The sequence below is a fragment of the Balaenoptera physalus genome, assembly GCF_965194825.1.
Source record: "Balaenoptera physalus genome assembly, chromosome: 20".
Lineage (NCBI taxonomy): Eukaryota > Metazoa > Chordata > Mammalia > Artiodactyla > Balaenopteridae > Balaenoptera > Balaenoptera physalus.
In genome coordinates, this window is record NC_138901.1 from 14,325,944 (window position 1) to 14,350,720 (window position 24,777).

At 38.7% G+C, this 24,777-nt stretch overlaps 1 protein-coding gene across 7 annotated transcripts in view; it reads right to left on the reverse strand.

Moving 5' to 3' along the window:
* Positions 1-24,777, reverse strand: part of CEP95 (centrosomal protein 95) — a 72,340-nt gene that overhangs the window by 23,564 nt on the left and 23,999 nt on the right. For 6 of the 7 annotated variants that reach the window (XM_082442031.1, XM_082442030.1, XM_082442029.1 and 3 more), the window contains 3 exons: positions 24,441-24,553; positions 24,119-24,248; positions 22,937-23,090 (listed from right to left, as the gene is read on the reverse strand). The exons of the other annotated variant lie outside the window; for it this stretch is intronic. In XM_082442031.1, the coding sequence (XP_082298157.1) occupies positions 22,937-23,090; positions 24,119-24,248; positions 24,441-24,553 (397 nt within the window). The remainder of the gene's footprint in view (positions 1-22,936; positions 23,091-24,118; positions 24,249-24,440; positions 24,554-24,777) is intronic. 7 annotated transcript variants of the gene reach the window in all.

Here is a 24,777-nt window from a genome sequence, read left to right on the forward strand (position 1 = left end):
CGGGGAGATCAGGAGAGGCAGGCGGGAGGGACTCTCTGGGAAGAGTGGGAGAGGAGCGGAGGGTGATCGCCTGGCCCACTCGGGCCGGGGAGCTTGCTGAGCTGCCAAGCTGGTTCCCCCTGCTCCAAAGCCCCATCCAGGCTGCCTGGGTCCTGGGGGCATAGGAGGGAGGCTGGGAAGATCAGGGGTGGCAGGCGGAAGGGGCCATCCAGGAGGAGTGGGAGAGGAGCGGAGGGCGATTGCCCTGCCAACTGGGGCCCGGGGAGCCTGCTAAGCTCCCAGGCTGGTCCCCTGCGATCCAAAGCCCCCTCCCTCCTCCAGGCCATGTGGGTCCTTGGGGGCATAGGAAGGAGGCCGGGGAGATCAGGAGAGGCAGGTTAGAGGGGGCCTCCGGGAGGAGCAGGAGAGGAGCAGAGGGCAACTGACCCACCCACTAGGGCAGAGAGAGCCTATTGAACTCCCAGGCCAGTCCCCTGCCCTCCAAGGCCCCCCCTTACCCCACCCCCAGCCGCATTGGTCCTGGGGGCATAAGAAGGAGGCCCAGGAGATCAGGAGAGGAAGGTGGGAGGGGCCCTCCCAGGCCCCAGACCGCAGGAGCAGAAGAGGAGAGGAGGGTGTGTGCCCTGCCCACTTGAGCCCAGGAAGCCTGCTGGGCTCCCAGGTGAGGTCTCCTGCCCTCTGAGACCAGGGGTGGGAGGCACGCCTGGGCCCCTTCTGTTCCTTGAGCCTAAGCCCCACCCCCCACAGCCCCCAGGGCCTTTTCCAGCCCTGTGGGTCCTGACCATTGGCCCCGCCCACTGCACAAATCTCACCCTTGCTTAGGCCCCCCTCTCCACAGCCAAGGGCTCCACCACCCCGCCCTTTTTCTTTTCCCTTCTCCTCTTTTTTACGATTGTGGTACTGATGTACCTTCCAGTTGTTGATTCATCTATATTTTTATTTTTACACTCTTTCTAATGTATCTGTTAGTTTCCTAGTCTAATTTTATTTTTTACATTGTTATTGTTCTATTTTTAATTTATTTTTTGCTGCTCCACGCGGCTTGCGGGATCTTGATTCATGAGCTCTGCAGTCGGAGCTCCAAGACTGAACCACTGGACTAACAGAGAACCTCAGACCTCAGGGAATATTTATTGGAGTGAGGTCTCACAGAGTTCCTCATCTCAGCACCAAGACCCAACTCTGCCAAATAGCCTACAAACTCCAATGTTGGAAGCCTCAGGCCAAACAACCAGTAAAATAGGAACACAATCCCACTCATTAAAAAAACAAAAAGAGGGAGGATTAACCAAGATGGCGGAGTAGAAGGACATGCTCTCACTCCCTCTTGCGAGAGCACCAGAATCACAACTGGCTGCTGGACAATCATTGACAGGAAGACCCTGGACTTCACCAAGGAGGATACCCCACGTCCAAGGACAGAGGAGAAGCCACAGTGAGACGGTAGGAGGGGCGCAATCAGAGTAAAATCAAATCCCATAACTGCTGGGTGGGTGACTCACAGACTGGCGAACACTTATACCACAGAAGTCCACCCACTGGAGTGAAGGTTCTGAGCCCCACGTCAGGCTTCCCAACCTGGGGGTCCGGCTACGGGAAGAGGAATTCCTAGAGAATCAGACTTTGAAGCCTAGTGGGAATTGATTGCAGGACTTTGACAGGACTGGGGGAAACAGAGACCCCACTCTTGGAGGGCACACACAAAGTAATGTGTGCATCGGGACCCAGGGGAAGGAGCAGTGACCCTGGGGGAGACTGAACCAGACCTACCTGCTGGTGTTGGGGGGTCTCCTGCAGAGGCGAGTGGTGGCTCTGTTTCACCGTGGGGATAAGGACACTAGCAGCAGAGGTTCTGGGAAGTTCTCCTTGGCGTGAGCCCTCCCAGAGTCTGCCATTAACCCCACCAAAGAGCACGGGTAGGCTCCAGTGTTGGGTTGCCTCAGGCAAAACAACCAACAGGGAGGGAACTCAGCCCCACCCATCAACAGTCAAGTGGATTAAGGTTTTACTGAGCTCTGACCACCACAGCAACAGGGAGGGAACCCAGCCCCACCCATCAACAGTCAAGTGGATTAAGGTTTTACTGAGCTCTGACCGCCACAGCAACAGTCAGCTCTACCCACCACCAGAGCCTCCCATCAAGCCTCTTAGATAGCCTCAACCACCAGAGGGCAGACAACAGAAGCAAGAAAAACTACAATCCTGCAGCCTGTGGACCAAAAACCACAGTTACAGAAAGACAGAGAAGATGAAAAGGCAAAGAGGGCTATGTACCAGATGAAGGAACAAGAAAAAACCCCAGAAAAACAACTAAATGAAGTGGAGATAGGCAACCTTCCAGAAAAAGAATTCAGAATAATGATAGTGAAGATGATCCAGGACCTCGGAATAAGAATGGAGGCAAAGATTGAGAAGATGCAAGAAGTGATTAACAAAGACCTAGAAGAATTAAAGAACAAACAAACAGAGATGACCAATACAATAACTGAAATGAAAACTACACTAGAAGGAATCAATAGCAGAATAACTGAGGCAGAAGAACGGATGAGTGACCTGGAAGACAGAATGGTGGAATTCACTGCTGCGGAACAGACTAAAGAAAAAAGAATGAAAAGAAATGAAGACAGCCTAAGAGACCTCTGGGACAACATTAAACTCAACAACATTTGCATTATAGGGGTCCCAGAAGGAGAAGAGAGAGAGAAAGGACCAGAGAAAATATTTGAAGAGATTATAGTCGAAAACTTCCCTAACATGGGAAAGGAAATAGCCACCCAAGTCCAGGAAGCGCAGAGAGTCCCATACAGAATAAACCCAAGGAGAAACACGCCGAGACACATAGTAATCAAAGTGGCAAAAATTAAAGACAAAGAAAAATTATTGAAAGCAGCAAGGGAAAAACGACAAATAACATACAAGGGAACTCCCATAAGGTTAACAGCTGATTTCTCAGCAGAAACTCTGCAAGCCAGAAGGGAGTGGCATGATATACTTAAAGTGATGAAAGGGAAGAACCTACAACCAAGATTACTCTACCCGGCAAGGATCTCATTTAGATTTGATGGAGAAATCAAAAGCTTTACAGACAAGCAAAAGCTAAGAGAATTCAGCACCACCTAACGAGCTCTACAACAAATGCTAAAGGAACTTCTCTAAGTGGGAAACACAAGAGAAGAAAAGGACCTACAAAAACAAACCCAAAACAATTAAGAAAATGGTCATAGAAACATACATATCGATAATTACCTTAAATGTGAATGGATTAAATGCCCCAACCAAAAGACACAGACTGGCTGAATGGATACAAAAACAAGACCCATATATATGCTGTCTACAAGAGACCCACTTTAGACCTAGGAACACATACAGACTGAAAGTGAGGGGATGGAAAAAGATATTCCATGCAAATGGAAATCAAAAGAAAGCTGGAGTAGCTATACTCATATGAGATAAAATAGACTTTAAAATAAAGAATGTTACAAGAGACAAGGAAGGACACTACATAATGATCCAGGGATCAATCCAAGAAGAAGATATAACAATTATAAATATATATGCACCCAACACAGGAGCACCTCAATACATAAGGCAACTGCTAACAGCTATAAAAGAGGAAATCGACAGTAACACAATAATAGTGGGGGACTTTAACACTTCACTTACACCAATGGACAGATCATCCAAAATGAAAATAAATAAGGAAACAGAAGCTTTAAATGACACAATAGACCAGATAGATTTAATTGATATATATAGGACATTCCATCCAAAAACAGCAGATTACACGTTCTTCTCAAGTGCGCACGGAACATTCTCCAGGATAGATCACATCTTGGGTCACAAATCAAGCCTCAGTAAATTTAAGAAAATTGAAATCATATCAAGCATCTTTTCTGACCACAACGCTATGAGATTAGAAATGAATTACAGGGAAAAAAACGTAAAAAACACAAACACATGGAGGCTAAACAATACGTTACTAAATAACCAAGAGATCACTGAAGAAATCAAAGAGGAAATCAAAAAATACCTAGAGACAAATGACAATGAAAACACGACGACCCAAAACCTATGGGATGCAGCAAAAGCGGTTCTAAGAGGGAAGTTTATAGCTATACAAGCCTACCTAAAGAAACAAGAAAAATCTCAAGTAAACAATCTAACCTTACACCTAAAGAAACTAGAGAAAGAAGAACAAACAAAACCCAAAGTTAGCAGAAGGAAAGAAATCATAAAGATCAGAGCAGAAATAAATGAAATAGAAACAAAGAAAACAATAGCAAAGATCAATAAAGCTAAGAGCTGGTTCTTTGAGAAGATAAACAAAATTGATAAGCCATTAGCCAGACTCATCAAGAAAAAGAGGGAGAGGACTCAAATCAATAAAATCAGAAATGAAAAAGGAGAAGTTACAACAGACATCGCAGAAATACTACAAGCAACTTTATGCCAATAAAATGGACAACCTGGAAGAAATGGACAAATTCTTAGAAAGGTATAACCTTCCAAGACTGAATCAGGAAGAAACAGAAAATATGAACAGACCAATCACAAGTAATGAAATTGAAACTGTGATTAAAAATCTTCCAACAAACAAAAGTCCAGGACCAGACGGCTTCACAGGTGAATTCTATCAAACATTTAGAGAAGAGCTAACACCCATCCTTCTCAAACTCTTCCAAAAAATTGTGGAGGAAGGAACACTCCCAAACTCATTCTATGAGGCCACCATCACCCTGATACCAAAACCAGACAAAGACACTACAAAAAAAGAAAATTACAGACCAATATCACTGATGAATATAAATGCAAAAATCCTCAACAAAATACTAGCAAACAGAATCCAACAACACATTAAAAGGATCATACACCACGATCAAGTGGGATTTATCCCAGGGATGCAAGGATTCTTCAATATACGCAAATCCATCAATGTGATATACCATATTAACAAATTGAAGAATAAAAACCATATGATCATCTCAATAGATGCAGAAAAAGCTTTTGACAAAATTCAACACCCATTTCTGATAAAAACTCTCCAGAAAGTGGGCATAGAGGGAACCTACCTCAACATAATAAAGGCCATATATGACAAACCCACAGCAAACATCATTCTCAATGGTGAAAAACTGAAAACATTTCCTCTAAGATCAGGAACGAGACAAGGTTGCCCACTCTCACCACTATTATTCAACATAGTTCTGGAAGTCCTAGCCATGGCAATCAGAGAAGAAAAAGAAATAAAAGGAATACAAATCGGAAAAGAAGAAGTAAAACTGTCACTGTTTGCGGATGACATGATACTATACATAGAGAATCCTAAAACTGCCACCAGAAAACTGCTAGAGCTAATTAATGAATATGGTAAAGTTGCAGGATACAAAATTAATGCACAGAAATCTCTTGCATTCCTATACACTAATGATGAAAAATCTGAAAGAGAAATTATGGAAACACTCCCATTTACCATTGCAACAAAAAGAATAAAATACCTAGGAATAAACCTACCTAGGGAGACAAAAGACCTGTATGCAGAAAACTATAAGACACTGATGAAAGAAATTAAAGATGATACCAACAGATGGAGAGATATACCATGTTCCTGGATTGGAAGAATCAACATTGTGAAAATGAGTATACTACCCAAAGCAATCTACAGATTCAATGCAATCCCTATCAAATTACCAATGGCATTTTTTACAGAGCTAGAACAAATCATCTTAAAATTTGTATGGAGACACAAAAGACCCCGAATAGCCAGTCTTGAGGCAAAAAAATGGAGCTGGAGGAATCAGACTCCCTGACTTCAGACTATACTACAAAGCTACAGTAATCAAGACAATATGGTACTGGCACAAAAACAGAAACATAGATCAATGGAACAAGATAGAAAGCCCAGAGATATACCCACGCACCTATGGTCAACTAATCTATGACAAAGGAGGCAAAGATATACAATGGAGAAAAGACAGTCTCTTCAATAAGTGGTGCTGGGAAAACTGGACAGCTACATGTAAAAGAATGAAATTAGAATACTCCCTAACACCATACACAAAAATAAACTCAAAATGAATTAGAGACCTAAATATAAGACTGGACACTATAAAACTCTTAGAGGAAAACATAGGAAGAACACTGTTTGACATAAATCACAGCAAGATCTTTTTTGATCCACCTCCTAGAGTAATGGAAATAAAAACAAAAATAAACAAGTGGGACCTAATGAAACTTCAAAGCTTTTGCACAGCAAAGGAAACCATAAACAAGACGAAAAGACAACCCTCAGAATGGGAGAAAATATTTGCAAATGAATCAACGGACAAAGGATTAATCTCCGAAATATATAAACAGCTCATTCAGCTCAATATCAAAGAAACAAACACCCCAATCCAAAAATGGGCAGAAGACCTAAATAGGCATTTCTCCAAAGAAGACATACAGACGGCCACAAACGGCCACAAAGCACATGAAAAGATGCTCAACATCACTAATTATTAGAGAAATGAAAATCAAAACTACAATGAGGTATCACCTCACTCCTGTTAGAATGGGCATCATCAGAAAATCTACAAACAACAAATGCTGGAGAGGGTGTGGAGAAAAGGGAACCCTCTTGCACTGTTGGTGGGGATGTAAATTGATACAGCCACTATGGAGAACAATATGGAGGTTCCTTAAAAAACTAAAAATAGAATTATCATATGACCCAGCAATCCCACTACTGGGCATATACCCAGAGAAAACCGTAATTCAAAAAGACACATGCACCCGAATGTTCATTGCAGCACTATTTACAATAGCCAGGTCAGGGAAGCAACCTAAATGCCCATCAACAGACGAATGGATAAAGAAGACGTGGTACATATATACAATGGAATATTACTCAGCCATAAAAAGGAACGAAATTGAGTCATTTGTTGAGACGTGGATGGATCTAGAGACTGTCATACAGAGTGAAGTAAGTCAGAAAGAGAAAAACAAATATCGTATATTAATGCATGTATATGGAACCTAGAAAAATGGTACAGATGAGCCAGTTGGCAGGGCAGAAGTTGAGACACAGATGTAGAGAATGGACATATGGACACCAAGGGGGGAAAACTGTGGTGAGGTGGGGATGGTGGTGTGCTGAATTGGGCGATTGGGATTGACATGTATACACTGATGTGTATAAAATTGATGCCTAATAAGAACCTGCAGTATAACAAAAAAAAACAAAACAACTAATACTAAACTTTCATTGGGTTATTTGTATGGAAATATGTTAATATAAATGTTTCAGACATTACATGAAATTTCTAAAAATCTTATATTTGTATGGAAATATGTATGGAAATATGTTAATATAAATGTTTCAGACATTACATGAAATTTCTAAAAATCTTGTATTTGTATGGAAATATGTATGGAAATATGTTAATATAAATGTTTCAGACATTACATGAAAAAAAAATAAAATAAAGTATGAAGGAAAGCAAAAAAAAAAGAGAAACAGCAAAAAAATATGTCACAGATGAAGGAACAAGGTAAAAACCTACAAAACCAAATAAATGTAGAGGAAATAGGCAATCTACCTGAAAAAGAATTCAGAGCAATGATAGTGAAGATGATCCAGAATCTCAGAAACAGAAATGCAAGCACGGATTGAGAAAATATAAGAAACGTTTAACAAAGATCTAGAAGAACTAAAGAACAAACAAACAGAGGAGAACAATACAATAACTGAAATGAAAAATACACTAGAAGGAATCAATAACAGAATAATGGAGGAAGAAGAATGAATAAGTGAGCTGGAAGACAAAATGGTGGAAATAACTGCCGAGGAGCAGAATAAAGAAAAAAGAATGAGGGCTTCCCTGGTGGCACAGTGGTTAAGAATCTGCCTGCCAATGCAAGGGACAAGGGATCGAGCCCTGGTCCGGGAAGACCCCACATGCCGTGGAGCAACTAAGCCTGTGTGCCACAACTACTGAGCCTGAGCTCTAGAGCCCGCAAGCCACAACTACTGAGCCACGTGCCACAACTACTGAAGCCTGTGCGCCTACAGCCTGTGCTCCGCAACAGGAGAAGCCAAGACAATGAGAAGTCCTCGCACCACAACGAAGAGTAGCCCCCGCTCACCGCAACCAGAGAAAGCCTGCACACAGCAACGAAGACCCAACACGGCCAAAAGTAAATAAATAAATAAATGTATAAAAAAAAAAGAAAAAAAGAATGAAAAAAACTGACAATCTCAGAGACCTCTGGGACAACATAAAACACACCAACATTCGAATTATAGGGGTCCCAGAAGAAGAAGAGAAAAAGAAAGGGTCTGAGAAAATATTTGAAGAGATTATAGTGGAAAATTTCCCTAACATGGGAAAGGAAATAGTCACCCAAGTCCAGGAAGCAAAGAGAGTCCCATACAGGATAAACCCTAGGAAAAACACACCAAGACACATATTAATCAAACTAACAAAAATTAAATTCAAAGAAAAAATATTAAAAGCAGCAAGGGAAAAACAAAAATAACATACAAAGGAATCCCCATAAGGTTATCAGCTGATCTTTCAGTGGAAACTCTGCAGGCCAAAAGGGAGTGGCAGAATATACTTAAAGTAATGAAAGAGAAAAACCTACAACCTAGATTACTCTACCCAGCAAGGATCTCATTCAGATTCGATGGAGAAGTCAAAGGCTTTTCAGACAAACAAAAGCTAAGAGAATTCAGCACCACCAAACCAGCTTTACAACAAATGCTAAAGAAAGTTCTCAAAGCAGGAAACACAATAGAAGAAGACCCACAAAAACAAACCAAAAACAATTAAGAAAATGGTAATAAGAATATACATATTGATAATAACCTTAAATGTAAATGGATTAAATGCCCCAACCAAAAGACATAGACTGGCTAAATGGATACAAAAACATGACCCATATATATGCTGTCTACAAGAGAGCCACTTCAGACCTAGGAACACATACAGACTGAAAGTGAAGGGATGGAAAAAGATACTCCATGCAAATGGAAATCAAAAGAAAGCTGGAGTAGCAATACTTGTATCAGATAAAATAGACTCTTACAAGAGATAAGGAGGGACACTACATAATGATCAAATGATCAATCCAAGAAGATACAACAATTATAAATGTTTAGGCACCCAACACAGGAGCACCTCAATACATAAGGCAAAGGCTAACAACCATGAAAAGAGAAATCGACAGTAACACAATAATAGTACGGGACTTTCACACCCCACTTACACCAATGGACAGATCATCCAAACAGAAAATAAGTAAACACAAGCTTTAAATGACACAATAGACCAGACAGATCTAATTGATATTTATAGAACATTCCACCCAAAAGTGGCAGAATATACTTTCTTCTCAAGTGCATATGGAACATTCTCCAGGATATATCACATCTTGGGTCACAAATCAAGCCTCGGAAAATTTAAGAAAATTGAAATTGTATCAAGCATTTTTTCTGACCACAACACTATGAGACTGGAAATCAATTACAGGAAAAAAAATTGTAAAAAACCCCAAATACATGGAGGCTAAACAGTGCACTACTAAATAACCAAGAGATCACTGAGGAAATCAAAGAAGAAATTTAAAAAAATACATAGAAACAAATGACAACGAAAACATGATGACCCAAAACCTATGGGATGCAGCAAAAGCAGTTCTAAGAGGGAAGTTTATAGCAATTCAATCTCACCTCAAGAAACAAGAAAAATCTCAAACAATCTAACCCTACACTTAAAACAACTAGAGAAAGAAGAACAAAGAAAACCCAAAGTCAGTAGAAGGAAAGAAATCATAAAGATGAGAACAGAAATAAATGAAATAGAAACAAAGAAAACAATAGGAAAGATCAATAAAACTATAAGCTGGTTCTTTGAGAAGATAAACAAAATTGATAAAGCCTTAGCCAGACTAATCAAGAAAAAAAGGGAGAGGATGCAAATCAATAAAATTAGAAACGAAAAAGGAGAAATCACAACTGACACTGCAGAAATACAAAAGATTGTAAGAGACTACTACAAACAACTATATGCCAATAAAATGGACAACCATGAAAAAATGGACAAATTCTTGGAAAGGTACAATTTTTCAGGACTGAACCAGGAAGAATTAGAAAATATAAACAGACCTATCACAAGTAATGAAATTGAAATCTTAATTAAAAATCTTCCAACAAACAGAAGTCCAGGACCAGATGGCTTCACAGGCGAATTCTATCAAACATTTAGAAAAGAGCCTATACCAATCCTTCTCAAACTCTTCCCAAAAATTGCAGAGGGAGGAACACTCCCAAGTTCATTCTACGAAGTCTCCATCACCGTGATACCAAAACCAGAAAAAGATACCACAAAAAAAAGAAAATTACAGACCAATATCACTGATGAACATAGGCACAAAAATCCTGAACAAAATACTAGCAAACAGAATTCAACAGCACATTAAAAGGATCATACAACATGATTAAGTGGGATTTATCCCAGGGATGCAAGGATTCTTCAATATATGCAAATCAATCAATGTGATACATCACATTAACAAATGAATGAATAAAAACCATATGATCGGGGCTTCCCTGGTGGCGCAGTGGTTGAGAATCTGCCTGCCAATGCAGGGGACACGGGTTCGAGCCCTGGTCTGGGAAGATCCCACATGCCGCGGAGCAACTGGGCCCGTGAGCCACAACTACTGAGCCTGCGCGTCTGGAGCCTGTGCTCCGCAACAAGAGAGGCCGCGATAGTGAGAGGCCCGCGCACCGCAATGAAGAGTGGCCCCCGCTCGCTGCAACTGGAGAAAGCCCTCGCACAGAGGTGAAGACCCAACACAGCCATAAATAAATAAATAAATTTAAAAAAAAAACAAAAAAAACCCCATATGATCATCTCAGTAGATGCAGAAAAAGCTTTTGACAAAATTCAACACCGATTTACGATAAAAACTCTCCAGAAAATGGGCATAGAGGGAACCTACATAATAAAAGCCATATATGACAAACCCACAGCAAGCATCATACTCAATGGTGAAAAACTGAAAGCATTTCCACTAGGATCAGGAACAAGACAAGGATGTCCACTCTTGCAACTCTTATTCAACATAGTTTTGGAAGTCTTAGCCACAGCAATAAGAGAAGAAAAAGAAATAAAAGGAATACAAATTGGAAAAGAAGAAGTAAAACTGTCACTCTTTGCAGATGACATAATACTATACATAGAAAATCCTAAAGATGCCACCAGAAAACTACTAGAACTAATCAATGAATTTGGTAAGGTTGCAGGATACAAAATTAATGCACAGAAATCTCTGGCATTTCTATGCACTAACAACGAAAAATCAGAAAGAGAAATTAAGGAAACAATCCCATTCACCATTGCAACAAAAAGAATAAAATACCCAAGAATAAACCTGCCTAAGGACGTGAAAGACTTGTACTCAGAAAACTATAAAACACTGATGAAACAAACCAAAGATGACATAAACAGATGGAGAAATATATCATGTTCTTGGATTGGAAGAATCAATACTGTGAAAACGACTATACTGCCCAAAGCAATCTACAGATTCAATGCAATCCCTATTAAACTATCAATGACATTCTTCACAGAATTAGAACAAAAAAATCTTACAATTCATATGGAAACACAAAAGACCAAGCAATCTTGAGAAAGAAAAACGGAGATGGAGGAATTAGGCTCCCCGACTTCAAACTATACCACAAAGCTACAGTAATCAAGACAGTATGGTAATGCACAAAAACAAATACAGATCAATGGTACAGGACAGAATGCCCAGAGATAAACTCACACACATATGGGCACCTAAATTACGACAAAGGAGGCAAGAACGGACAATGGAGAAAAGACAGCCTCTTCAATAAGTGGTGCTGGGAAAACTGGACAGCTACATGTAAAAGAATGGAATTAGAAAACTACCTAACACCATACACAAAAATAAACTCAAAATGGATTAAGGACTTAAATGTAAGACCAGACACTATAAAACTTTTAGGGGAAAACATAGGAAAAACATGCTTTGACATAAACCACAGCAAAATCTTTTTTGACCCACCTCCTAGAATAATGGAAATTAAAAAAAACATAAAAAATGGGACTTAATTAAACTTAAAAGCTTTTTAACATCAAGGAAACCATAAACAAGACAAAAAGACAACCCTCAGAATGGGAGAAAATATTTGCAAATGAAACAACAGACAAAGGATTAATCTCCAAAATATATAAACAGCTCATGGAACTCAATATCAAAAACACAAACAATCGAGTTAAAAAATGGGCGTTAGACCTAAATAGACATTTCACCAAGGAAAACATACAGATGGCCAAGAAGCACATGAAAAGATGCTCAACATTATAAAGATGCATAACAGTATGGAGGTTCCTTAAAAAACTACAAATAGAACTACCATACGACCCAGCAATCCCACTACTGGGCATATACCCTGAGAAAACCATAGGTCAAAAAGAGTCATGTACCAAAATGTTCATTGCAGCTCTATTTACAATAGCCAGGACATGGAAGCAACCTAAATGTCCATCGACAGATGAATGGATAAAGAAGATGTGGCCCATATATACAATGGAATATTACTCAGCCATAAAAAGAAACGAAATTGAGTTTTCGTTTCGTTGAGTTGGTCAATTAATTTATGATAAAGGAGCCAAGAATATACAGTGGGGAAAGGACAGCCTCTTTAATAAACGGTGTTGGGAAAACTGGACAGCCACATGCAAAATAATGAAGCTGGACTCCTATCTTACACCAAACACAAAGATCAACTCAAAATGAATTAAGAGACTTGAGCATAAGACCTGAAGCCATAAACTCCTAGAAGAAATAAAAGTAAGTAAAAAGGCACTAACCTGGTTGACATTGGCCTTGGCAATGATTTTTTGCATTTGACACCAAAAGTAAAGGCAACAAAAGCAAAAATAAAGAGGTGGGGCTATTAAACTAATAAACTTCCGCAAAGCAAAGAAAACCACCAACAAAATGAAAAGGCAATCTACCAAATAGGAGAATATAGTTGCAAATCAGGTATCTGATAAGGGGTTAATATTCAAAGTATTAACTCAACAGCAAAAAGAAAAAAAAAATCCAATTAAAAAATAGGCAGAGGGGGCTTCCCTGGTGGCGCAGTGGTTGAGAATCTGCCTGCCAATGCAGGGGACACGGGTTCGAGCCCTGGTCTGGGAAGATCCCACATGCCACGGAGCAGCTGGGCCCGTGAGCCACAACTACTGAGCCTGCGCATCTGGAGCCTGTGCCCCGCAACGGGAGGGGCCGCGATAGTGAAAGGCCCGCGCACCGCGATGAAGAGCGGTCCCCGCACCGCGATGAAGAGTGGCCCCGACTTGCCGCAACTAGAGAAAGCCCTCGCACGAACCGAAGACTCAACACAGCCAAAAATAAATAAATAATAAAATTAAAAAAAAAAAAAGCTAGAAACAACAAATGCTGGAAAGGGTGTGGTGAAAAGGGAACCCTCCTACACTGTTGGTGGGAATGTAAATTGATACAACCACTATGGAAAACAGTATGGAGGTTCCTTAAAAAACTAAAAACAGAACTACCATCTGATCCAGCAATCCCACTACTGGGCATATACCCTGAGAAAACCATAATTCAAAGAGACATGCACCACAATGTTCACTGCAGCACTATTTACAATAGCCAGAGCACGGAACCAACCTAAATGTCCATCAACAGATGAATGGAGAAAGAAGATGTGGCACATATATACAATGGAATATTAGTCAGCCATAAAAAGAAACAAAATTGAGTTATTTGTAGTGAGGTGTCATACAGAGTGAAGTAAGTCGGAAAGAGAAAAACAAATACCGTATGCTAACGCATATATATGGAATCTTAAAAAAAGGTACTGATGAACCTAGTTGCAGGGCAGGAATAAAGAGGTAGACAGAGAATGGACCTGATGACATGGGGTGGGAGGGTGAAGCTGGGGAGAAGTGATAGTAGCATCGACGTATATACACTACCGAATGTAAAACAGTTGGCTGGTGGGAAGCAGCAGCATAGCACAGGGAGATCGGCTCAGTGCTTTGCGATGACCTAGAGGGGTGGGATAGGGAGGGAGGCTCAAGAGGGAGGGGATATGGGGACACGTGTATGCATATGGCTGATTCGCTTTGTTGTGCAACAGAAACTAACATGGTATTGTAAAGCGATTATACTCCAATAAAGATGTATTAAAATAAATAAATTAATAAAGTGATCAAAGGGAAGAACCTACAACCAAGAATACTTTATCCAGTAAGGCTCTCATTCAGATTCAATGGAGAAATCAAAGCTTTACAGACAAGCAAAAGGTAAGAAAATTCAGGACCACCAGACCAGCTTTGCAACAAATGCTAAAGAACTTCTCTAGGCAGAAAAGAAAAGGCCACAACTAGAAACAAGAAGAATACAAATGGAAAAGCTCACCATTAGGCAAACATACAGTAAAGGCAGGAAATCATCTGCACGCAAATATCATATCAAAACCAGCAATTGTGAGAAGAGGAGAGCAAAAATGCAGGATATTGGAATTGCATTTGAAATTAAAAAACCAGCAACTTTAAACAATCTTGTTTATATATAGACTGCTATATCAAAACCTCACGGTTAACCACAAACTGAAAATCTACAAAAATACACACACAAAAAAGAAAAAGGAATCCAAAGACAACACTAAAGTTAGGCATCAAATCACAAAAGAAGAGAACAAAAGAGGAAGGGAAGAAAACAGACCTACAAAAGGAAATCCAAAATAATTAACAAAAGGGCAATAGGAACATACATATCAATAATTACCTTAAACATAAATGGATTAAGTGCTCCAACCAAAAGACACAGACTGGCTGAATGGATACAAAAACAAGACCCATATATATGCTGTCTACAAGAGACCCACTTCAGATCTACTGACACATACTGAATGAAAGTGAGTGGATGGAAAAAGGTTTTCCATGCAAATGGAAATCAAAAGAAAGCTGGAGTAGCAATACCCATATCAGACAAAATAGACTTTAATAAAGAATGTTACAAGAGACAAGGAAGGACACTACATAATGGTCAAGGGATCAATCCAAGAAAAAGATATAACAACTGTATATCTGCACCCAACATAGCAGCACCTTAACATATAAGGTAAATAAATAGAGCCATAAAAAGAGAAATCAACAGTAACACGATAATAGTAGGGGACTTTAACACCCCACTTTCATCAATGGATGGATTATCCAGATAGAAAATAAATAAGGAAACACAGGCCTTAAAGGACACATTAAACCAAATAGACTTGATACTTATAGAGCATTCCATTCAAAATCAACAGAATATACATTCTTCTCAAGTGCACATAGAACATTCTCCAGGATTGATCGCATGCTGGATCACAATGCAAACCTTGGTAAATTTAAGAAAACTGAAACCATATCAAGCATCATTTCCAACCACAATGCTGAGATTAGAAATCAACTACAAGAAAAAAAACTGTAAAAAACACAAACACGTGGAGGCTAAACAATATGCTACTAAACAACCAATGGATTACTGAAGAAATCAAAGAGGAACTCAAAAAATACCTAGAGACAAATGAAAATGAAAGCATGATGATCCAAAATCTATGGGATGCAGCAAAACAGTTCTAAGAGGGAAGTTTATAGTGATACAATCTTACCTTAGGAAACAAGAAAAATCAGAAATAAACACCTAACCTTACACCTAAAGCAACTAGAGAAAGAAGAACAAACAAAACCGAAATTCAGTAGAAGGAAAGAAATCATAAAGATCAGAGAAGAAATAAATGAAATAGCAACAAAGAAAACAATAGAGAAGATCAATGAAACTAAAATCTAGTTCTTTGAAAAGATAAACAAAAATGATAAAAACCTTTAGCCAGACTCATCAAGAAAAACAGGAAGGGGGCTCAAATAAGTAAAATTAGAAATGAAAAAGGAGAACTTAAACAGACACCACAGAAATACAACGGATCTTATAAGAGACTGCTACAAACTAGATGCCAATAAAATGGACAACCTGGAAGAAATGGACAAATTCTTAGAAAGGTAAAATCTCCCAAGACTGAACCAGGAAGAAATAGAAAATATGAACAGACCAATCACAAGTACTGAAATTGAAACTGTGATTTAAAAACTCCCAACAAACAAAAGTCGAGGACCAGATGGCTTCACAGGTGAATTCTATCAAACATTTAGAGAAGAGTTAACACCTATCCTTCTGAAACTATTCCAAAAAAATTGCAGAGGAAAGAACACTCCCAAACTCATTCTATGAGGCCACGATCACCCTGATACCAAAACCAGACAAAGATACCACAAAAAAAAGAAAATTACAGGCCAATATCACCAATGAACACAGATGCAAAACTCCTCAACAAAATACTAGCAAACTGAATCCAACAATACATTAAAAGGATCATACACCATGATCAAGTGGAATTTTATCTCAGGAATGCAAGGATTTTTCAATAACTGCAAATCAGTCAGTGTGATACACCACATCAACAAATTGAAGAATAAAAATCCTATGATCATCTCAATAGATGCAGAAGAAGCTTCTGACAAAATTCAACAGCTATTTTTGATAAAAAACTCTCCAGAAAGTGGGCAGAGAGGGAACATACCTCAACATAATAAAGGCCATATATGAGAAATCTACAGCTAACATCATACTCAACAATGAAAAGCTGAAAGCATTTCCTCTAAGATCAGGAACAAGAAAAGGATGTCCACTCTCGCCACTTTTACTCAACATAGTTTTGGGAAGTCCTAGCCACAGCAATCAGAGAAGAAATAAAAGGAATCCAAATTGGAAAAGAAGAAGTAAAACTGTCACTGTTTGCAGATGACATGATAGTGTACATAGAAATCCTAACGGTGTTACCAGAAAACTACTAGAGCTCATCAATGAATTCGGTAAAGTTGCAGGATACAAAATTAATACACAGAAATCTGTTGCATTTCTGTACACTAACAAGATCAGAAAGAGAAATTAAGGAAACAATCTCCATTTACCATTGCATCAAAAAGAATAAAATACCTAGGAATAAATCTACCTAAGGAGGCAAAAGACCTGTAACTCGGAAAACCATAAGATGCTGATGAAGGAAACCAAAGATGATACAAACAGATGGAAAGATATACCATGTTCTTGGATTGGAAGAACCAATATTGTCAAAATGACTGTACTAGCCAAGGCAATCTAGAGTCAGTGCAATCCCTACCAAATTGACAATGGCATTTTTCACAGAACTAGAACAAAAAAAAATCTTAAAATCTGTATGGAGACACAAAAGACCCTGGATAGCCAAAGCAATCTTGAGAAAGAACAATGGAGCTGGAGGAATCAGGCTCCCTGACTTCAGACTATACTACTGATACAAAGCTACAGTCATCACAACAGTATGGTACTGGCACAAAAACAGACATATAGCTCAATGGAACATGATAGAAAGCCCAGAAATAAACCCATGCACCTATGGTTAATTAATCTACAACAAAGGAGGCAATACTATACAATGGAGGAAAGACAGTCTCTTCAATAAATGGTGCTGGGAAACCTGGACAGCTACATGTAAAAAAAAATGAAATTAGGGGCTTCCCTGGTGGCACAGTGGTTGAGAATCTGCCTGCTAATGCAGGGTACACAGGTTTGAGCCCTGGTCTGGGAAGATCCCGCATGCCGTGGAGCAACTAAGCCCATGAGCCGCAACTAATGAGCCTGCGCGTCTGGAGCCTGTGCTCCGCAACAAGAGAGGCCGTGATAGTGAGAGGCCCGCGCACCACGATGAAGAGTGGCCTCCACTTGCCGCAACTAGAGAAAGCCCTCGCACAGAAACGAAGACCCAACACAGCCATAAATAAATAAATAAATAAATTAATTAATTAAAAAAACCCAAACCCTAAACCCAAACCTGGTCCTTTAAAAAAAAAAAAAAGATAAAAAAATGAAATTAGAACATTCTCTAACACCATACACAAAAATAAACTCAAAATAGATTAACCAGATGGACCAGATATAAAACTCTTATAAGAAAACATAGGCAGAACACTCTGACATAAATCACAGCAATATCTTTTTCAATCCATCTCCTAGAGTAATGGAAATAAAAAATATAAATGAATGGGACCTAATTAAACTCAAAAGCTTTGCACAGCAAAGGAAACCATACACAAAATGAAAACACAACCCACAGAATGCAAGAAAATATTTGCAAACAATGTGACCGACAAGGGATTAATCTCCAAAATTCACAAGCAGCTCATGCGGCTCAGTATCAAAAAAACAAAAACAAAAACAGAACAACCCAATCAAAAAATGGGCAAAAGACCTAAACAGACATTTCTCCAAAGAAGACATACAGATGGCCAAGAGACACATGAAAAGATGCTCAACATCGCTAATTATTAGAGAAATGCAAATCAAAACTACAATGAAATATCACCGCACACCAGGCCATCATCAAAGTCTACAAACAATAAATGTTGGAGAGGGTGTGGAGAAAAGGGAACTCTCCTACACTGTTGGTGGGGAAGTAAATTGGTACAAACACTATGGAGAACAGTATGGAGGTTCCTTAAGAAACTAAAAACCATATGATCCAGCAATCCCACTCCTGGGAATATATCTGGAGAAAAACAAGGGTTTGAAAGGATATATGCACTGCAATCTTCACTGCAGTGCTATTTACAATAGTCAAGACATGGAAGCAACCTAAATGTCCATCAACAGATGAATGGATAAAGATGTGGTACATATATACAGTGGAATATTACTCAGCCATTAGAAAGAATGAAATAATGCCATTTGCAGCAACATGGACGGACCTGGAGATTATCATGCTAAGTGAAGTCAGTCAGACAGAGAAAGACAAATAGCATATGATGTCGCTTATATGTGAAATCTAAAAAAAAAAAAAAGATACAAATGAACTTATTTACAAAACAGAAACACAGAGTCACAGACTCAGAGAACAAATTTATGGTTACCAGGGGGAAGGGTTGAGGGGAGGGATAGATTGGGAGTTTGGGATTGACATGTACACACTGCTTTATTTAAAATACATAACCAACAGGGACCTACTGTACAGCACAGGGAACTCTACTCAATATTCTGTAATAACCTATATGGGAAAAGAATCTGAAAAAGAATGGATATACGTATAACTGAATCACTTTGCTGTACACCTGAAACTAATGCAACATTGTTAATCAACTATACTCCAACATTAAATAAAAATAATTTAAAAAAGTCAAGGACCAGATGGCTTCACTGGTGAATTCTACCAAATATTTAAAGAATTAATACCAATCCTTCTCAAACCTTTCCAAAACACAGAAGAAGGAACACTTCCAAACTCATTTTACAAGGCCAACATTACCCTAAAACCAAAACCAGACAAGACGCCACAAAAAATTACAGACTAATATTCCTGATGAACATAGATCCAAAAATCCTCAACAAAATATTAGCAAATGAATTCAACAGTACACTACAAGTATCATGCACCATGATCAAGTGGGATTTATTCCAGAAATGCAAGGATGGTTCAGCATTCACAAATCCGTCACTGTGTACACCACATTAACAAAAGATAAAAATCATATTATCATCTCAATAAATAAAAAGCATTTAACAAAATTCAACATCCATTTTAAAAACTTTCAACAAACTGGGTACAGAAGGAGTGTACTTCAACATAATAAACGCCATATATGACAAGTCCATAGCTAACATATTCAACAGTGAAAAGCTGAAAGTAGTTCCTCTAAGATCAGGAACAAGACAAGGATGCCTGCTTTTATTCAACATAGTACTACAAGTCCTAGACAGAGCAATTAGGCAAGAAAAAGAAATAAAAGACATCCAGATCAGAAATGAAGAAACACAACTCTTTACAGATGACATCATATTATATATAAAAAACCCTAAAGAAGCCACCAAAACTGTTAGAACTAATAAACAAATTTAGTAAAACTGCAGGTTACAAAATCAATATACAGTTGTTCCTTATGGCACTGACTCCATGCAGCCAAAAATCTGAGTATAACTTTACAGATAGTGCTCCATATCCACAGTTCTGCATCCATGGATTCAACCGGCACTGATGATGTAGTAGTACGTATTTATTGAAAAAAATCTATGTATAAGTGGACCTGCACAGTTCAAGTCCACATTGTTCAAGGGTCAACTGTACAAAAATAGTTGTAATTCTATACATTAATAACAAACTATCAGAGAAATTGGGGTTACTCAGTTTTCCTAGGTCTCTCCTATATATATGTGTTACTAAACTTTTGTTTTCTCCTCTTTAAAAAAATAAAAAGAGAGAAATTAAGGAAAACTCCCATTTACAATTGCTTCAAAGAGAATAATATACCTAGGAATAAATTTAACCAAGGAGGTGAAAGATCTGTACACCGAAAACTATAAGACACTGATGAAAGAAATTAAAGAAGACACAAATAAATAGAAAGATGATCTGTGTTCATGGATTGGAATTAAAACTGTTAAAATGTACATACTCCTCAATGAGATCTACAAACTCCATGCAAACCCTATGAAAATTCCAATGGTATTTTTCACAGAAATAGAACAAACAATCATATAATTTGTTTGGAACCACAAAACACCCCAAATAGCCAAAACAATCCTGAGAAAAAAGAACAAAGCTGGAGGCCATCACACTTCCTGATTTCAAACTATATTACAAAGCTACAGTAATCAAAACAATATACTGGCAAAAAACAGACATAAAGCTTAATGGAACATAACAGAGAGCCTAAAAACAAATCCATGAATATATGGTCAATTAATTTATGATAAAGGAGCCAAGAATATACAGTGGGGAAAGGACAGCCTCTTTAATAAACGGTGTTGGGAAAACTGGACAGCCACATGCAAAATAATGAAGCTGGACTCCTATCTTACACCAAACACAAAGATCAACTCAAAATGAATTAAGAGACTTGAGCATAAGACCTGAAGCCATAAACTCCTAGAAGAAATAAAAGTAAGTAAAAAGGCACTAACCTGGTTGACATTGGCCTTGGCAATGATTTTTTGCATTTGACACCAAAAGTAAAGGCAACAAAAGCAAAAATAAAGAGGTGGGGCTATTAAACTAATAAACTTCCGCAAAGCAAAGAAAACCACCAACAAAATGAAAAGGCAATCTACCAAATAGGAGAATATAGTTGCAAATCAGGTATCTGATAAGGGGTTAATATTCAAAGTATTAACTCAACAGCAAAAAGAAAAAAAAAATCCAATTAAAAAATAGGCAGAGGGGGCTTCCCTGGTGGCGCAGTGGTTGAGAATCTGCCTGCCAATGCAGGGGACACGGGTTCGAGCCCTGGTCTGGGAAGATCCCACATGCCACGGAGCAACTGGGCCCGTGAGCCACAATTACTGAGCCTGCGCGTCTGGAGCCTGTGCTCTGCAACAAGAGAGGCCGCGATGGTGAGAGGCCCGCGCACCGCGATGAAGAGCGGTCCCCACTTGCTGCAACTAGAGAAAGCCCTCACACAGAAACGAAGACTCAACACAGTCATAAATAAATAAATAAATAAATAAATAAAAGAACGTGAATTTCTAAAAAAAAAAAAAAAAAATAGGCAGAGGAACTGAACAGACATTTTTCCAAAGATGACATACAAAGGCCAACAGGTACGTGAAAAGGTGCTCAGCATCACTAATGATTAGGGAAATGCAAATCAAAACCACAATTAGATATCAACTCATACCTATGGGAATGGCTATCCTCAAAAAAAGCAAGAAGTAACAAGTGTTGGAAAGGATGTAGAGAAAAGGTAACCCTTGCAAATCCTTGGTGGGAATGTAAATGGTGCAGCCATTATGGAAAACAATATGGAGGTTCCTGAAAGAATTAAAAATAAAACTACCATATGATCCAGCAATTCCACTTCTGGGTATATATCCAGAAAAGCAATGAAATCACTACCTCAAAAAGATAGCTGCATCTCCATGTTCACTGAACCATTATTTACAACAGCAAAGACATGCGAACAACGAAGTGTTCAGTCAATGGATAAAGAAAATGTGATATGTACACAATGGAATATTATTCTGCCATAAAAAAGAAGGAATTTCTGCCATTTGCACAACATGAATGGTCCTTGAGGGCATTATGCTAAGCGAAATGAGTCAGACAAAGACAAATACTCTATGATATTACTTATATGTGGAATTTAAAAAAATCAAATGCATAAAATACAGAGAAGAACAGACTGGTGGTTGCCAGAGGTAGTGGGTATGAAGGATGGGTGAAAGGTGTGAAGTTGTTCAAAAGGTAGAACTTACAGTTATAAGTTCTCAGAATATAATGTACAGTATGGTGACTACAATTAATACTGTATTGTGTATTTGAAAGTTGCTCAGAGATTAGATCTTAAAAGTTATCATCACATAAAAAAACTGAAAGTATGTGAATAGATGTTAACTAAACTTACTGTGGTAATCATTCTACAATATACACATATATCAAATCATTATGTTGTACACCTTAAATGATACAATTTTGTATGTTAATTATATCTCAATAAAACTGGAAAAAATAAAAATTAAAAATGAATTAAAAACAGATATGAAGAAAAGATACCAACTTTGAGAGAGTAATTCCTTTGAGGGAAAGAAAAAGAATGTGGGAGGAGAGAAGAGATTTTAACTCTTTATTTCTTAAACACAAAAGGTGTAAAGCAAATATAACTTAGTATCTGCTACTTCTAGATGGAGATACAGGTATTTGATATTATTTTTGATGCTGTCACATATTTTTGAAATATTTAAAAAAGAAAGCCAGTCATTAGATCAGAGTGGCTAAGTGGTTTCTGGGGACGTCCTTAACCTGGCCTAAGATAGGTACCTGGCCTTTGCTTCTTCGGCCCATACTCCACGATGCTGTCACTATGCTGAGACAGTGTCTCATCATTTCCACTTTCCACCTCTTCATTTCCAATATCCTCCTCTTCAAAGCCGGTCTTTTCTTTAATTCGATCACCCAGGGCACTTTTTAACATCTATCAAGAAAATTCTTTTTAACATCTTTCATTGACTTCAGCAGAATGCAAGTTGGAAGGATTAGACAGATATAACCTTTTAAAAGTTTTCTCAGATAATTAAGCCCAAGTTTAGACACAAATTTTCAGATGCTTATGCATAGTTTCTAAAGGGTATATATATATCAATGCCATGGACTATTCAGTTTCAATAAACTTAAGAGTAAGTCACATAGGGATTTAATATATTTATTCAATGATACCCCCAAACTACAGTATTTTATTTTGTGAAAATCAGAGATCCATCTAATTTTATACCAAATGTGTCTTTAGTGACAAAGGGAAACAATACAGATGTATCTAAAGATATACGGCTTAATATAATCATTTACATTAAATTATTTAGTTTTCATCAGAATTCAATAAAAATCTGGGACTTCCCTGGTGGTCCAGTGGTTAAGAATCCGCCTTCCAATACAGGGGACGTGGGTTCAATCCCTGGTTGGGGAACTAAGATCCCACATGCCACAGGACAACTAAGCCTGCACACAGCAACTACTGAGCCCGCGCACTCTAGAGCCTGCGTACCACAAATACTGAGCCTGTGCGCTCTGCAGCCCACACGCCGCAACTACTGAGTCCTGTGCACTTTGGAGCCTGCACGCCACAACTAGAGAGCCCACAGGCTGCGACTACTGAGCCCACACACCACAACTAGAGAAGACCGCGCCGCAATGAAGAGCCCGTGCACCTCAATAAAAGATCCCGCATGCTGCAACTAAGACCTGACGCAGCCAAATAAATAAATAGATGGATAGAATTCGATAAAAATTTGGATAAATCTATACCAAATTTGGTTACATAATAAAAGGCTAGGATATAATTTCTCATCCTATGTCCTACCTGCTTGACTTATGGAAGATTTTCACAGTAAGTAAGACACAACTTACTTCCTAGTACCTTAGCTTAGCTCTCACCTTCAATTGGAAAATCACTTAAATGCTCACCAACTATGGCAATCTCAATACAGATTAAAAAACAAGACTTGCCCAATCTAGTTCAGAGAGGCGCTGAGATAGTTTCTCTGATACTGCATGTAATTCTTGTTCTGTTAACCTCTTTCCTGCCCTCTGGGAGAAAGGTGAATCCCAGGATGAGACTGCAGCTCTGTTTTCATATCTGTAATAAAAGTGACCTTGTGACACATTTAAGTAGACAAGTGTATGTACATTACTTAGTTCAAAACTACTGTAATACGTTTTACCAAATATTTCATACTGGTCTTCACAGCAAAATTTGGAGAGTATACCCTTAACTCTTCAAATCCCTTTGCAGACAGACTGTAAACATTGAAGCCTACAGTAATGTTACCTTTTTCCTTTGCGAAGCTTCCTTGTCCTAGGGCCTTGGACCTGAACTGGATACATTTCCTGTTTGCCGTCTTTAGACAACTTGGAAGTTAAGAAAACTCTATTATCGGGTTCCTATTAAAAACAGAGGAGAGTTGATTTGAAAGAGATATAAGGAAGAAACAAAAAGAAGAACATTTTGGGTGTGATGGGAAGGGAGGACCTGTGACACAAAGCTAGGTCCCTTCATTCTCCATGTTTTGCTTTTTTTAAAAACACATTTGTCAAAACACTCTATTGATCCCCAATGCCAAAGGATGGAGCAATGTCTATAAACTTGTACTCAAAGAAAAAGTATG